The 17,433-nt window shown below is 49.4% G+C and overlaps 1 protein-coding gene across 1 annotated transcript; it reads left to right on the top strand.

The window, feature by feature from the left end:
• Positions 1 to 9,334: 9,334 nt before the first annotated feature.
• On the top strand, positions 9,335 to 10,303 carry LOC122154249 (olfactory receptor 14A16-like). The gene has a single exon (XM_042801609.1). The coding sequence runs from the start codon at positions 9,335 to 9,337 to the stop codon at positions 10,301 to 10,303; it is 969 nt and encodes a 322-aa protein (XP_042657543.1).
• Positions 10,304 to 17,433: the final 7,130 nt, after the last annotated feature.

The following is a 17,433-nucleotide window of genomic DNA, read 5'->3' as shown; positions in this document are numbered from 1 at the left end:
GGGGAGAGATTTGCTGTCTGCAGGGCGGCTCCCAGCTTGGGAGGACACCCCAAAGAGTCACCAAGTGTCCTCATGGTGGCATCTCCTGAAATCAGCTCAGTCCCCACCCGCACGGGCTGCACGGCCCGGAGCCCCACAGCTTCGAGGAGAGCTGGGACACCAGGTACCCAAGGACATGTCTGCGTGGGAGGACCCACGAGATGCACCGTAATGGCCCAGCTGGGAGAGGCCAGCAGAGAGACAGCCAGGCACTCGGGACAGCCTTCCCCTGTCCCAGCTCTGCCCGCCACCTCCCAGCCGGTGACACCGCAGGGCAGTCACCCTCAGCCCCTGTGCTTCACATCTCTCCCCTTCACCTCTTCTTGGTGCTCAGGGGGGCGAGGAGGCTGCTGGTGGCCTGGACTCCATGGCTGTGAAGGCAGAGGCTCTGCTGGGTGGGAGAGAGAAGGGGAGAGATGTCAGTGTCACAGAAACTGGGAATGAAAACTCCTTAGTGCTGGGTTTAGCATTAACGAGCAGGCATTACTTTATGTGGCTCGGGACATGAGGGAATCATTCCACCTGACATGTCCACCCCACATTACAGTAGCTTAAATCACTCTGTTACATACATATTCATCAAATTTCCTAAAACTCATGATTTTATATACATAGTTATTAGGCATGCAGTTTAAGTCCCCGAGGGGCTTCCATGAGGGTCATTGGTGGTCTCTAGCAGTCTGTGGTGGTGTTTGGAGAGGAGCCCATCTTGAACTTTTCCTACATAATAGAATTGGACTTCATTGGTTTATGTATGCACTTCTTATCTCCAAACTAGCTTCAGCTAGTTCATTCTTTTTCAGAGCATCTTAATCTCCAAGGACAAGGGATTCTCATTAGGAGTCTCCCAATTTACACACAGAGCCTCTCCATTTAGGCATTCCCCACGAGGTGTTTATCACCCTTGCCTAGATGAAGGACCTCTGTGCTACAGACAACGTGTTGCAGGTGTTTGGCTGATTGCTTCAGTTCTTACGCTACCCTAAACAACTGTTTTTTCTTCACCCATTTTCCAACAACAGGGGAAGGGACCTGCGTTGAAGGAGATCACTGGAGGTGCTAGTAGATCCCCTGAAACAGGATTTCTGTTAAAAATCTCACTCCCTGCCCACGTCTCTGCTGCCTGGAGCTGTGCCTGCTGGCTGCCTGGTTTTTTGGTTCCCACCTTCTGCACTCACAGACCCCATCCCAGCTGCTGCGTGCTCAGCTCTGCCCTGCAGACACCTCCTGGGGCAGGGCAGTGCCCAGGACCTTCTCTGTGCTTCAAAATTCAGGTAGAAATGGCAGAGAAAACCTGCCAAGTCTGCTTCTGGTGGTACTGGTGATTTGTAAGCCGTGGGGGATTGCTCTGATGCTCCCAGACTCATTCACCTCTCAGTGAAACAGATCTGCATTGTCAGTACCTTCTCCAAACCAGTGAGAGTCATTCCCATCTCTCACTGCTCACCCAGCCAACCCAGAGTAGCAAACTGAAAGCACAGGCTCCTTCCCTTGCAAGTGAAGCCTCCCTTTTTTCTCTCTTGCAAGTTTCCCCCCCAGAGCTGTCCAGGCTGTCAGCAGGAGCTGTGGGCAGCCCTGACCCACGCCTCACCCCCTCAACAGCACAATGACCCTGCCCTACCAGGGGTGATTGTGATGAAGGACAGCCCGGGGTGCCCCTGGCTGCACACCCAGCTTCACGCTCCTGCAGCCATGCCCAGGAAAAGGGAGATGACATGCCCCGTCCCCCTGACTGTTCGGCAGATAATCACTGCTCCAGAGAGCATCAGCCCTGGCATGTGCCAGCTCTAGAAGGACCCTCCCAGAGACTCTTCCAGTTCCCACCTGCAGCCAGAGACTTACCGTGTTAGGAGCTGTGATGATTTGTCCCCCGGTGAACTCTCAGCATCCTCCCACTCCACACTGTCTTACATCCCTCTCACTTCTCTCCTCTCCCCTTGTCACCTGTGGGCAGTGCCCTCAGCCCTGCCGTGGCTCCGCAGAGATGCTGCTCCCGGGCAGAGCTGTCTCTCTCCTGTGCTTCCCGCTTGCCATCAGGTCCTCCTGCCCCCGGAGCCCGGCCCAGCCCAAGGCACCACTTTCTCTACCCCACTGCTGTCCCTCGAGAGATCCCTGGGCCTCGAGGGCTGACAGCTGCCGAAAGGCAGTGGGGCCACCCCTGGGGAATGTTCTCTGAAGTCAGCTGAAGTAATCACCAATGTACCTGTCCCAACAGTGGAGAGAGACTGGTTACAGCACGGTCTGGCCTGTGAAAGCTGTCAATGCGTCTGTCTGGAAAATGGAATTTTCCTGTCCCAAACCAAAAGAACGCATAGAGCGGGACTAGCAAGGGGATGATTTCCCCTGTGCAGGGCAGGAATTCAGCTGAGGCAATGTGGGCATCTCATCCAGAGCTGGAAGCCCTTGGGCTCAAGCAGGACTCAACTCACCCCATGCACCCCACATCTGACATGATGGAGCTGCTTCTGGCATCTTCTCACAGAAGTCACCCCTGCATGCCCCTCTCCCCGCTGCTACCAAAAAACCTTGCCACCTAAACCCAATACAGGTGCCTGGTCATCCTTCCTATGATGTGCCCTCAAATACTCCAGGGTGTCTTTAATCTCAGGGTATGACTGCTGCTTGACATACTGAGTGTGTTTTAACCACTGAAAAATAGTTATTGTCGGCCTGGCTTGCACTTCCGACTCTTTAAAATCTTTTTCATTGGGTCTTGTGTACGTGACACAGCCTTTGAGGAAGGGATAACAGAAACAGAGGTGGACGGGATGGAAGAGGACTTACCAGGTGATCAGGGTAGATGCATGTTATGGTCCTTATCATGTGTGATCAGTGCCAGTAAATGCCTCGTGGAGTCGATGTCATCAGGACTGGGTCATGGTCAGACAAACTGTGCTCCTTTTCACATATACCCCACATGGACATGTTTATCTGACCTAATCTCCAACAATTCCACAAGCAAAAATAATTTCCATTTCTTAGGACAGGAAACACCCTCTTTTCAGAGAAAGAATTTAAAACCCAAAGTGAAAAATACTCGTTCACAGAGAGGTCCAAAATATCTGGGTGTGACATTTAACAAGTGGGTCAATCGGAGGAGCCTCCCAGGGTGACCTTGCCGACTGAGGGTGGGGGTTTCTGCTTCTGGGGGTCTGAGAGTCCTTATGGGATGCCAGAGAGAGCACTGGGGATTGTGCCAGGCTTGCTGTGGCATGCCTAGGGAAGAACCAAAGGCAGGGAAAGGGAAAGACCAAGGTGGTTTGGGGAGAAAGAAGCTTCAGAAAACAGGAGGAAAAGGGGATGAAAGGAGTTGGTCACGTGTGGCTGGTCAGTATACTGGTTTAGGTGTACCATGGAACTGATGACTCCAGTCTGTCCTTTCTTAGGAAATTCCATCCTCCGCAACTTTCTGGGGTGAGGAGATGTCTGCTCTTGGTACGGATAGAGGTCCAAGGGCCCATCCCTGGAGTAGGAAGCACGAGTCAAAGGGGCTCAGGCACCTTCAGGGCCAGCAACTGGAGAGATCAGGCTGTGTGCATGTGTCATGTTGGTGGGTATGTCAGTGGGTGGAACCACTAGTGGACACCAAACCAGGCTAACCACCAAGTAGGCGAGTCCTGGGAGCCAGGTATTTAGAGACCCTACGTCTGGACTAGACCCTGGTGAGCCCAGAGGTTCTGAGAGTTGGTTGCTCGAGGGAGAAAGTGGCCCAAAGCAGCACCTGGAGAAAATGTGGGGTCTTGCAGTCAGGTATTGATAAGGCCACAGGTCTGGACCTGGAGGGGAGGTTGCCCTTGGTGTGAGAGAGCAGCAGGAATGCATGGAGCTCTACCTGGGGACTAACAGTGAGTTAGCTGAGAGCAGATAGGCCAGGATCAGAGGGCAAAACAACATGGGCAGCACTGTGGGAGGATGGGTAGATTTCTGCTCCAGACCTGTTGATCAGGTAGATGAGGCCTTCTTCAGACAACTGGAAGGAGCTTCATGTCTGCAGGCCCTGGACCTCATGGCAGACTGAAACTGTCCCAACTGCCTCTGCTAGAAGAGTTGCAAGCCACCCAGGAGGATTTTGGAGCTCACTGGTGACATCTTCCTGACAAGGGTGACTGAGGAGCCAATGAGGTGAGGGGCTGTCCTGGGTTGAGTGAGTGGTGGAGTTTTTTGGTGGCAGGGGAGGGGCTATCGGGGCGGCCCCCTGTGTGAAGCTTCTCGAAGCTCCCCCAGCTCCACGTCAGCTCCACTTCTGTTTGGGAAATTGAGCCCATCAGCTGCGCCTCTGCAATAACGTATTTAAGAAGGTACGTGGTGACGGGCAGTCGGACTTGTGAGGAGGAGTTGCTGCAGCTGCATGAACACCAAGGTCAGTGGAGGAACGGAGGAAGAAAGGAGGGGGGAGGTGTGCTGGAGCAGAGACCCCCCTGTATCCTGTGGTGAGACGGCAGGGCGGCCCCCCCTGCCACCCATGAAGATCTACGGTGGAGCAGACACTGATTTATGGCCTGTTGTTCCTGCTCGTCTGATCAAGGTTCTGTGCCCGAAGAAGGCCGGGGTCTCGTGGGAAAAGGCAGCCCCGCTGCTGTAATTCAGTGCTGGGAGAATTGCAGCATGCGGGGGAGTCCCACGCCGGAGCAGCTCGGGAAGGGCTGCAGCCGTGGGAGGGAATCCAGTCGGAGGAAGTTAGTGACCCATGACGGAGCAGTGTGGGGAACGCTGCGGCCCATGGGAGGAATTCAAGTTGGAGAAAGTTTGTGGACGACTGTCTCTTGTGAGAGGGGGACCATGATGGAGCAGGGGGGAACAAATTTTGGACACTCCCCTCACCGAAGATGAAGGAAGTGGCAGCGCTGACTGCACCCCCCATTCCCTGCCCCTGTGCCACCGGGGGAGGAGGTAGAGATATCGGGAGCAGAGCTGAGCCTGGGAAGAAGGGAGGGGTGGGGGGAAGGTGTTCTCAAGATGTGGCAATGCTTCTCACTGTCCTACTCTGTTATGTGTTGTTAGTGTCTGTAATAAATGTATGTTCTTTTTTTTCTTCCCCTAACGAGTCTGCCTTTTGCTCGTGATCATAAAAGGGGGATTTTCCCCCATCCCAGTCCTATCTTGAACCCGAAGCCTGGCTCTCTGTCCCTTCTCCTTGCTGGAGGGGAAGGGAGAGAGAGGTGCTGCATTGTGGTTGGCTGCCAATCAGGCCTAAACCACGACAGGGGCCCTGCAGCAGGACTTGATATTTGCAAACAAGGAAGATCTGCTCAGGACTGTAACAATCAAGGGTGAGAAAGTGGAATATAGGATGCTGAGAGAAGGGAAGAAAGCAAGGGGCAGGACGTCAGGAGAGCAGGCTTTGACCTGCTGAAGTACCTGCTTGGAAGAATCCCATGAGATACAGCCCTGAAGAAGAAAGGGGTGCAGAGAACTGATGGTTAATGTTCTCCACGTCACACTCCAGAACAGTCCACACAGACATGCAAGAAGTCAAGAAAAGGTGGCAGGAGGATGGCATGGATGAAAAAGGAGCTCCTGACAGAAACCAAGCATGAAGAGGAAGGACAGAGGAGGTGGAAGCTGACTGCATTCCAGGCTCAGCGGTTCTGTGATTCTGTGCTGGAGAGAGACATTTGTGTGTACATGTGCTTGTCTGTGTGTGGAGGAACTGGGGGGATGAGGGAATTCTGGATCGAGGTCCCAGACAGCTGGAGGACCTAAAACCAGCTTCTGGAGAGTTCCTTATTGTTTCAATCTCTATACAGGTATATATTTTCCACTAACACGGTCTAACATACAAACAGCTCAACCCCCATTACCTTTTCTCCACTGACCCTGACTTTGCTTGCTTTGCGATCTCATTTGGTGTTTTGAAGATTGTGTTGATGGTAATTCCTACCTGGGGCTGTAAAGCCCTGCAGCTCCTCAGGCTGTTATTACATGAGAGACACCACCACCATCAAGGTGAGCTATCTGCACAGAGGCACTAACAGCTGACCAAATGGAGCTTCAGCCCAGGGAAACCTGAGAAACTCTGGGATTCTGGCCAACAGAAACCTCTTGAAGTTTACAAGAAGTGGCCAGTCCTGCATTAGGAGGAAAAATAATCTCCTCATTTCTCAGGGCAGGCTTGGACCTGAGTAGCTGAGCAGGGACCCTGAGGAGAAGGGCCTGGGCACTATGAGGACACCATACAAGACAGCGGTGCATGCTGGCCACAAACAAGGCCACCTGCATACATGTCTGCACTAGGATGAGCATGGCCACCCAGACTATCCTGACATGGGTTGAAGTGTGGTTTCAGAGATGGTGGAGGTTTTTCTCTAAATCGAGAAACAACATGAGAAAGAAAGAATGGCACAAAGGGAAGCTTTGGAAGTTGAGACTGGACATGAGGATTTCATGTCACGTTGAGTTACATGAAGTGTCTCTCCAAGTGCAGTACAATAGGCCACCCAGAAAGAGTCTGGATTAGCCAAAGCTTTGCATTCCAACCAACAGCCCATGAGGATGGATAGATATCAGTAAGGGTAGGAAGATGGTCAAGTGAGAGCAAGGCTGGTAAGCATGGTGGATGTCCCCAGCCTTCAAGAAATCAACTGCAGGCCTACCAGGAGACACCTAATCCTTACAGCACTGGGGCCTCATGGCTGTAAGGCTGGGGGAGATGAGGACAGGGGATTTCTCCACTGAGATTCTCCAGGGGAGAAAGGTGGGGGGATGAGGACAGCCTGCAGGGGAAAAGGCACAGGGCATTCAACCACATAGGACAGCCTGCGGTGGAGATGACAGAGGGCTGTGGGAAAGGTGAAAGCCCCCAGTAAAGTCAACCCCATCACGACTCTGGCTATGGCTGTTGTCTCTGCCACTGATGCCTGTGAGGAGGCACAGTCCCTTGCAGCACGGGGGCCTCATGGCCTCCTTGTGCATCCTCAGGAGCCTGGGAGGTGCACATCTCTATACCCCCTACCCCAGGAAGAGCCCTGAGGAATGTGGGAGGGACAGGATCTCCCTTCCCAGGGGCTGGGGGTCGTGACTTGGCCATTTGGTTAATGGGCTTAGGGCTTGGAACTTTGGCCTAATGCAACAAACTGAGGATTACTCAGCATCAGAGCCACCTTTCCCTTTTTGTTTCCAACTTGTCGTTCCTGCCTCCAGTTTTATACTCTAAGAGCACGCTGAGGAGGCTTTGTAAATAGTGTCCTCAGTGGGAGCCATTAACAGTGCAGGAAACTTTGGAGTTTGAGTATAGCTTTGATTTCTCCAGATGTTTCTTCAGCTTCTTCTCTGTGCCTGTTTTCCATGGAGTTGTCACCAAACCCTCCTGAGGGGTCATTAAAGTGCCTTGGGCTGTTGCTGTGGTGCTGAGCTGGGCCGGGCTCCTGGGCCGCAGGGAGCTCCTGGCAAGTGGGCAGCGCTGCAGAGAGACAGCTCTGCCCAGGAGCAGCTCCTCTGCAAAGCGCAGCAGGGCTGGGGGCACTGCCTGCAGGCACCCAGGGCAGAGCAGCGAGGCACACACAGCTTCAAGGCAGCCTGGGCTGGGAGGCTGCTGAGAGCTCCGAGGAGGAGAAAGCGTCAGGGCCCTGGCCACAGTAAGTCTGGGGGTGCAGGGCAATGCAGCTGCAGCTCGGGGAGGGATCTGGGGAAGGCGGCAGAGCCGCCAGGAATCTGCCTCCTGCCTAGAGGAGGAGGAGGAGGAGGAGGAGGAGGAGGAGGAGGAGGATCTGCTCCCGAGCAGGGCTTCCCTGGTGCCCCCTGCGAGGGCCAGGGCATGAGGGCTGCCTTCTGGCGGGGCCGGCTGCAGGGGTGTGCAGCCGGGTGTGCAGGCAGGGGTGCCCAGGGCTGTCCTTCCCAGCAGGGTCCCTGCACCCCAGGGGGCTGTGTGCTGGGGCAGGGACTCTGCCGCCTGCCAGGGTCAGCACTCAGCCTGCCCGGGGAGCTCCCCACGGCGCTGTGGGGAGAAGCTGTGGGGGGAAGGAGCAAGCCACTGTAGGGCAGGGTGGTTCTGCTCTCCAGAGGGAGCTGCATGGGTCAGGGCTGATTGCAGCTCCACATCGCCCCTGGGACATTTCACAGGGCACTTTTCAAGAAGGACATCAAGGCGGGGGCTACTGGGCAGTAAAGGAACTTTCCAGGATTGGTGCTTTCACTCTCCAGCTGTGATGGTAGGTAGAAATGGTCATGGATCTGTTCAGGTTTGCACAAGAGACAAACAATCCTACAGCATTACAGTGAGTGAGGAACGGGTTTATCAGGAAACCTGCTGAAGTCCCTTCACTCACCTCAGCCTACAGAAAGCATTAACATCACCTTTGTGGTCTCTTCAGGGTTTATCTGAAATTCTCTTCAAGACTTGCCAGCACAGAGATCCCCCTGGTCAGTATCCTGCTGCCAGGAGGTGTCTTCTGGGCAGAGCTGGGGACATGGTGGGTGGGATGGGATCCGTGAGCACGGACAGGGAGGAGATGTGGGGACAGAGAAACAGTTCCTGGCAAATAGAGCTCCCAAGCAGGATCCCAGGGAGTGCTGAGCCATCCCTTGGGTGTTGTCAGTCTCCTCGCAGATTCCTTTCCTTCTCTCTGCCAGTGCCCATGTCCTTCCCTCTCCATCATAACTGCACCTCTGTGGTGGTAAAATGATTTTTCAGACCTTTCCATGCAGATTGGAGAAATAAGACTCCCCTGCTTTCATTAGAGTCCAGTTACTTTTCTTTTTTTTTTTTTTTTTTTTTGAGAACAATTTTTCTGTGCAGTCATCCTCCAGATAGCAGAAATGAAAGCACAGGGCAGCTGGGAACAAGCTTTATTGATGCTGCTGCTCTCCTGACTCTGCACTGAGCAAGAGACAGCTGAGCCCTTTTGCCTGTCTTGTCTTAAGACTCCACACTTTCAGTCATAAAGTTGAGGATTTCTAGAAGTAGTACTCACTAGATGTGATGATGGTAGAAAATAAAAGGCACAGAGAAAGTTATCATAACACATGCTAAACCTCTCTTCTGCATCCCACTCTCTTGGGAGTCATAAGTGCAGATATTAAACATTTCTATTAAGGGTGAATTGCATCTGACAACCCTTGTGAACACTGGAGGAGACAAGAACCAGCTCCCATGTCCTCACGGCAGCAGGGCAGAGCTGGCTCCTTGGCAGCACATGGGCAGAGGTCCTGATCCTCAGAGCAAACAAAGGAATTGTGTTGGAATTGGGAGTTGGAGGGAGGGATTTTGAAGAGAAATGCAGTGGCTTTGCTTGCAGGCTGTCACAATTGTCCCATCTTTTCCTTCTTAGGCCGCTGTACCCATGTCAAGAACCAGCTGATGTCCAACAGCAGCTCCATCACCCAGTTCCTCCTCCTGGCATTTGCAGACAGACGGGAGCTGCAGCTCCTGCACTTCTGGCTCTTCCTGGGCATCTACCTGGCTGCCCTCCTGGGCAACGGCCTCATCATCACCGCCATCGCCTGCGACCACCACCTCCACACCCCCATGTACTTCTTCCTCCTCAACCTCTCCCTCCTCGACCTGGGCTCCATCTCCACCACTCTCCCCAAAGCCATGGCAAATTGCCTCTGGGAAACCAGGGACATCTCCTACTTGGGATGTGTTGCACAGTTCTTTTTCTTTCTCTTCTTGATCTCAGCAGACTTTTATCTTCTCACCATCATGGCCTATGACCGCTACGTTGCCATCTGCCAACCCCTGCACTACGGGACCCTCCTGGGCAGCAGAGCTTGTGTCCACATGGCAGCAGCTGCCTGGGGCACTGGGCTGCTCAGTTCTCTCCTCCACACAGCCAACACATTTTCCCTACCCCTCTGTGGAGGCAATGCTGTGGACCAGTTCTTCTGTGAAATCCCCCAGATCCTCAAGCTCTCCTGCTCAGGCTCCCACCTCAGGGAAGTTGGGCTCCTTGTGGTTAGTGCCTGTTTAGCATTTGGGTTTTTTGTTTTCATTCTGCTGTCCTATGTGCTGATCTTCAGGGCCGTGCTGAGGATCCCCTCTGAGCAGGGACAGCACAAAGCCTTCTCCACGTCCCTCCCTCATCTGGCTGTGGTCTCCGTGTTTATCAGCACTTCATTTTTTGCCTACCTGAAGCCCCCCTCTATCTCCTCTCCACTCCAGGACCTGGTGGTGGCTGTTCTGTACTCAGTGGTGCCTCCTGCAGTGAACCCCCTCATTTATAGTATAAGGAACCAGAACCTTAAGGATGCAATTCAGAAACTGGTGACCAGATGTTTTTTTAGAAGGAATATACTGCCTATCTTCTCCATATCACTTTTAATATAACTCATTACAGTCTCAACCTGTCTTTTATATATTTTGTAGTTGTTGATGTTATTGTTGATTTTTTTTTTTTCGCTTCTGATTAAGTTGTCCATAAAGTGTTTTCACTATTCATACCATTTCAAATTCATTAGCTATCTGTCTGGTTTGACCCAGAGACAGTGTAAATGAATTTCCACACCCTCTGCATTTAAACACTAAAAAGGACCCTGCAGTGATTTTTTTGTCTGAGGCTTTTTTTCCAAGACCTTCTCTGGAGCTGCTGCATCAGCTCCTGCATACAGAGTCCCTGTGCAGCAGATCTGTGACAGAGCTGGCCTCTCTAACAGCATCTCCATCATGAAAGGGGATCTCCTCAGGCCAGTGCCCAAACGCTTAGGGATTTTTCTAACATGCCCAAGGAATAGACTCCAAAGAGGACTCTTTCTCTGCTTGTTTCCCCATGGGCTCAGTGTGATGGCTCCCAGTATGGTCTTGCAGGGACTGTGGAATGGCTCAGGTGTTACTTGTTGGACGGCACCCACACAGATGGTGAATGGTCTCCAGTTAAACTCCCTGGAGCTCTACAGCATGTGATAGGACTGATGGCAGATGATTTTTTTTCTGGAAGGAGTCTGGAACTGCCAGCAGAGTGCAGGTGATCTAGGTGATCTGCAGGATCAGCATGTGCCAGGAGGTCAGCAGTGAGTGGAGCCCACTGAGCACAAACGTGTCCAAGGTGGAGGGACCCAGATATAATGTGCTAAATCTGGGTGTGAAGTGTTGAGTGAGGGCTCTGCACCACCAAGGGACACAGCAGGCACAGGGAAAGGAGCCTGGTGAGTGATTTGTTCTGCCATCACTGGACTCCTGTAGACTAGGTCCAGTACAGCACCCAAACACATCTTGTGGTGTTGGCTATAAGGCAGGGTACCTCTGAGCATCCTCCATGGCCACATAAGTGCTTCTGTGGGAGGCAGTTGGTGGCAGTGATGTCCCTGAGCTGGGTCTGCCTCCCAGCATGACCAGCACAGCCCTGTAAAATCACCATGTGACCCCAGACAAGCCCACTTGTTCCTCAGAGCAGCACCAGCAGCTCAGGGGCTGTGGAGAGCATGGAAAGCAGGTGCAGAACTGGCTGTCCAGGCCAGCACAGATGTGCCCACCTTGAGGAAAGATCCTTTGTAGAGGCGGGATGTCCTGGGAGAAGAGCAGGACACCGTGTGCACGGAGGGCAGATGTGGAAAGAGAAATTCTTTGATGTAGGTGCCAGCTGAGGGCAGCGGGAGCTGCCTGAGGAGCTCCAGAGCCAGGACTCTGCGCTGTCCTGGGGAGCGGGGCTGGCCTGGGGGCTGCAGCCTCCTGGGAGGGGATCTCCAGGCCACGACAGCAGGAGAGACACTGACAGTGACCTCCATCTCATCCTTGCTGTGGGGCCAGACCAGACTGGGCTGGGCTGCTCTGCTCAGCTGGGGAGAAGGCTGGGGAGTGGGGAGAGCTGGGAGGGGGTTGAGATGTCTGGGTGCAGCAGTGCTGGGCAAGGGATAACAGCGCTGTACCGCTGAAGTGTGTGAGTGTGCAAGGTCAGGGCACACAGCTGTGTCCTCGCACAGCCAGGCCTCTCCTGGGAGAGACATGAAGGACCATCAGAGCAGGAGCTGCTCTCTGCCCGTGTGTGCTGGACACCCCAGGAAAGCTGCCCCAGAGTGATCGTCACACACCAGCCAGTAACAACCACCATTACAGCACAGGCCTCTCACCCCAGCTCAGAGAGGTTGTTTGCCACCCCCCCACTGCAGGGTCCCGGGGGGAGCGGGGGGGCGAGTGGCCGTGACACAGTTTGGGGGCCGCCAGAGGGAAAAGCGGGGCCGGGGAATTCTGCAGGAGTTCGAGGTCAGGGGTACTGAGATCCACACGGACACGCCTGCAACAAAAATAGCCAGAAGTCTCTTCAGGGAGGGAGAATGTGGCGTAAATAAACTGAGATGACTGACAGATGAAATACTTGATAGAGGACGTGGAAACCAAAATTCTCAAATATCTGCAGGAAGAAAATTCAGTCAGCCATACAGAACAAAGCGAGTGTTTTAAAAGGAGTAATTAGCACTTTTCTGGGTTAGCCAAATCTCTGCATACAAACATCACTTCTTCAGAAATACATTACTAAATAGTAGGTTATTCTCCCAGACAAACAGTTTACATTTACATCCTGACAGGCAAAGAACAACCTTCAGCATCGGAAAGAACATGGATTAGGTTGAAAAGTCTCTCTCCAACCTTGCTGCTAGGATCATGGCTTTCATATTTAAAGCACCTAAACCACTGCTTTTGAGAAAGTGCCCAACTGGGCTGCTGAAAACAACCTAAACCAATGGCCTGGAAAATTCAAATCTATGAAAGTTGATTTCTTCTTTGATCCATTTCTTCTCAAAGCCATTTAAACAAACTTTGCAATCCTAATTTATTGCTGAAGATGTCGCAGCAGTATTACAAAAAAGCTTCTCATGGTTTAGCACCTGTCATTAGCTAAGCATCAGTTTTTAAAATTCACTTGGTAGATTACAGCTTCACACTGTACCGTGTTTCTAACTAACCTGAAACATACTTACTTCGTAATCCTTGTGATCTAGAAGACAAAAACCTTCAATAAGCTTCACAAGACCCCAAGGGACGGCAAAGGTAGTTGGGAAGCAGTTGACTGAAGTGTGTTTTATTCGGAAAGGAATGCGTGATATTTAGCAGCAAGCATGTTGCCTGGTATCAAGTACCTAATTAAGGCTAATAAATGTGTAAGGCCAAAAATGTATCACGTGACATTTAGAAAAACATAATGAAGTAAGAATATAAAAGGGTGAGAAGCAGAAAATACTAATGTATTTAGTCTTGCCATTTGGAGCTCTTATAACCTGAAGACAGTCAGGTCCCAACCACAAAACTGCATTCTGCATAAACAGCCAGAGAGAATTACTCTTTGATTTCTGTGGAGGCGTTCAAAATGTTCACTTTAGATATTTAAATACTTCAGTTATAAACTCAGGCTCCCTCTTTAGTCAGTGGAGCTACCAGTCAGACATTCAAAACATTTGAACGTCCAATGATTCATTAGTAAAGCCAACAAAATCTACAGTTGGTTATCTTCCTCATTTCCAGAGTATATAAAATAAGGTAAACTATGGTGGTTTTGCAATACAACTTAGCGCTGAATTATTAAAATTGGATGAAAACCAGTTTTATCTTTACCATTTCTTAGTAAATGTGTTTTCTCCTATCAGAAAAGACTTTGCCACAAAACATTAAAAAAACAGACAAATCATAAAAAATACGCAGTACTAAGAAAAAAAAAATCCAATGCTTCTGTCTACAACTTAATTCTAAACTAAATGTTTTCACTCGCATTGTGTTTGAAGCATAAATTAAAAACTGTTATTAAACATGCAGGTGCCAAACATTTAAGAACGTCTGTGTGCACAAAATGAAGGTGTAATAGAAATAACCAGGAAGGATACAATTGCATGGCTGTAGCTTTCTTCAGTGCTTTCTAACAAACAGAGATCCAGCACGGCCTGAAATGAAAAATTAACAGTTTTTAATCTCCTTTTATAAATCATAAAATCTGGCGGGGTTTGGGGGCTGGTGTTGTTGCTACTGTTTTCAGTGAACATAAACACTCCCATATCAACTAGCAGGTGGGTATTTCCCAGTGCCTCCTTCATCTCTCCTCCACAACTCCTCTCCTCGGTCTCCGAACTGGGAAACCATTCCATCAATCATCAAGCAGCCAGAATCCCATTTTCCTCTGGAACAAAAGGGAGCAGGGATTTGGACACAGTAAAACACTGATTCCAGACTCTCTGTGTAACAGATTTCCTCCAGTCAAAACAAAAAAAAAAAAAAACAAAAAAAAATTCCCATGACTCAAAGAAAGTACCAACCATACAAAGGCACGGTCATGACTTGACACGCAACTGAAACATTTCTGAGCCAGATGAAAGATGTTCATTAGTTCATACTGAATTATTAAAAGAGTTCAAAAGAGAAACCCTAAAAGCTCTCCTGTTACGGGAAAAGTTGCAATGACCTTTTAGTTTTCAGGTTTCCTTTTTTGTTGTGTTACTTGTAATAGAAAGGAAGTGTAAACAGAGATTTTTAAGTGCCAAAAATAACCACTCTCCTACTGTCTAACAGAGGAAACGTAACAGTAGCCAAATACCAGGACTAGTCTTTATCACAAATCTAGAGCCTCAAACTGGAGTGTTCCAATACACAGCTGAGAGACAACGTAATGGACATTTCAGATTTTGTTCTCAGCATCTCACTTCTGTTACTGAAAAAGAGTTCTTTTCAGAGAGCTCAGCATGCAGGTAAGTTGTATCATCTTAAGCAGCATCTCTGTTTCTATACACGTGCCATTACAATCGCAGACGGCTGAACCTTTAAAAAGTACTTTCTTCAAAAGTCCATCTGTCTTCTGCTGACTGCGACGCTGCCCTTTAATTTCCCAGTGACAAAAAGCAGAAGCAGCACACTAGAGGCTGTGTGCTGCTGAGGAACACAGGAGCCTGGAGGTCAGTTACTTGAGGAGTAAGCTAAGTAAGATGAACTTGAAAGTCAGCACCTCCTACACTGCAGCTTCCACCTGAACTCCTCTTGTAGCATCTTGTTCACAGGGTCAGAGCCTAAGCTTCTTTAGGCCTTTATTTCATTTTCAGTACCATTTCCAGAGAAAAACCTATGATCACCTAACCCAAGCTATATCCCCTCTATGCTGGGAAGCCAGGCCAGGCAAGAGAGTTGACATTCGGGAGTGACTTTTAGCCAGCAGCCAGCAGAGTGTTCGCTGTGCCAACGGTGTGTAACTCTGTCTTATTAAATTGCACAGATTCACTTGTGAGGAGGAGATTTAGAGCAACAGTTATGACCATCCATTATTAGACAATGAAAGAGATTAAAAAATACCACCACATTCTTTCTTCTACGTCCAAAATAATTGTTCTGTGAACTCCGTGCTTTGCTGAACTGGAGATCACTGATCCTGTCCTAAACACATGATCTTTTTCAGTAGTAACAAATTATACAGATTAGCCAAGGAATGACGTACCCCACAAAAAAATGAGGACACCAACAAAGAATACCCAGCAGAGGTATATATAAATTTGCAGCACAGGGAAGTAACCTCTGTGCTCAAGAGAACACAGGCACCGCTGCGTTCAAGAGTACTCCTGGCAAATGCATTCAGTGTAGCAAACAAAACTGTCACTATAAAAGCCATTCCCTTCCACTTCTGAATTTGCCTTGGAAGTGTTCTAGCATTTTCCTGTAAGGCTGAACTTGATAAACGCGCAAGTTTCTGTTCAAGACCCGTACAGCAGCTCTGAATCAGAGGATAATTGTAGAAAGGTCTACACAAATGCATATGGTCATCTACAGGCAAGAAAGCAAACGCAAGTTAAAGAGGTAACATCATATTTTTAAACTAAAATCTTTGACTAGAAGGACAGAAGATCGTACAAGAGAAGCATCAAGCACAGGCAAGACTCCAACTCTGACAGAAGCCAGTCTTGTTTCTGCCTTTGCTAAAAGAGGTGTAAGACACAAGTCTCAAGTGCCAGTAAAGTTGATGGAGCGTTCAGAACATGCAGCGTAAACTGAAGCTCACTACCAAAAAAAAAAAAACAAAACCTCAAAGGAATGGGTTTTTAAACATGTCACATGAGCATTTATAAGACAATTAAGGCTGAGAAGAAAATTTATAATCCAGCCAAATCAAGAAGTATTTCCAAGGTGCATTTTTCCCTCAAGCAATAAATAAAAAGATCCCAACACACAGGTAATGTTTTTACTGGAAAAAGTACTTGCCGTTTAATAGCGATATGTTTAAAATCCCAACTATTTCAAGCTGTGGACACAAGCAACTCCTTGAAGTCTGAGGCATACTGCTCTTTCTAAAAAACACCCAGGAAAGAAACTGCTTGTATTATTCCACACTGTCTACCTGAAAACCCAGTAGAGTCTCCGCTTCACCAACAGAACTTCAGCACATGCTGTCACTGAGCCAACACGACTTGTTCTGGATGAAACATGTACAAACCCAGGGCTGAGCAGGTGTTCGTAGGAATCACTTACTGGAGAATCTCCCGGTTACAAATGCATTCCAGTTTAGGCTCACCTAAACCCTCTGGAAGGAGACTGGGCCGACAGAACCAGATCACCACTTGTGCAGACAAAGAAATGAGGCCAGTTACCCCTGGCTGAGTTGTCAAGTCTGTGAAACCTGATAAAAGGCACAAGATGATTTTTCTTATGCAAATCCTTTCATTTTGACAAAACTCCCTTCAACACCCTAATTAGAAATTATATAAATAAGAGGGTAGAAATCTGTCTTCCCATTTCTTACTACATCACTTTCTTCTTTGATGACAAAATCTACCATCAGCACCAAAAGAAAAAGCAGCCCTACAAAGAACCAGATTCACTAAAGGATAAAATAAAAATAAAAAAGAAAAGCCTGAACTATTAAATATACTCATGAATAAGACATTTCTTTTTCACATAGCAGAGATTTTTACTATAGCAAAGGCATATTGTTTTTTCCCTCAACATGCCACGGACAATTGATAATATAAAAGGCTAGAGAAATTCAAGTAACTTAATTTACAAGTTACTCCTTTACTCTTCCTTTCTGTTTTTTATCAATTTTCAATATAATATTTGCAGGCAATTATAAATTTCTAGCCAAGAATGAGAAAGAATACTTTGCAGCATGACCCCACTCAGGTGCTGTCATTTCAACCCAGCTGCTCACAGAGCTTCTTGCTGAATGGAGCCTCCCCGACCCATCCACAGGAACTCCACAACACTTTCCCTCGACTCAGGGCACATGAAGTGTCAGCCCCAAGCTCCCAGATTCAAGCCCCTTCTCCCAGCTACAGCTGCCTGTCCTCCACTCCTCAAAAGCAACAAAAGCTCCTGTTCCCACAATTCCAACCCAAGCAGAATTCCGAATCTTAATAAAACACACCAAAGATTTAGTACTGCTCTTGGCAAACCTCTTTCAGCAAGCTCTTGTGCTTCTCTTAGAAAACAGTTTCAGACTGTGCTAAGGGTGCTCAAAAGCAACTGGCAGCGCTGCAGAGACAGAAGTGTCTGTGGGTCAG

This window comes from Tyto alba, unplaced genomic scaffold (assembly GCF_018691265.1).
Source record: "Tyto alba isolate M040663 unplaced genomic scaffold, T.alba_DEE_v4.0 Super-Scaffold_35, whole genome shotgun sequence".
Classification (NCBI taxonomy): Eukaryota; Metazoa; Chordata; class Aves; order Strigiformes; family Tytonidae; genus Tyto; species Tyto alba.
The sequence above is the reverse complement of the archived record's forward strand: the minus strand, read 5'-3'. Positions and strand labels throughout refer to the sequence as shown.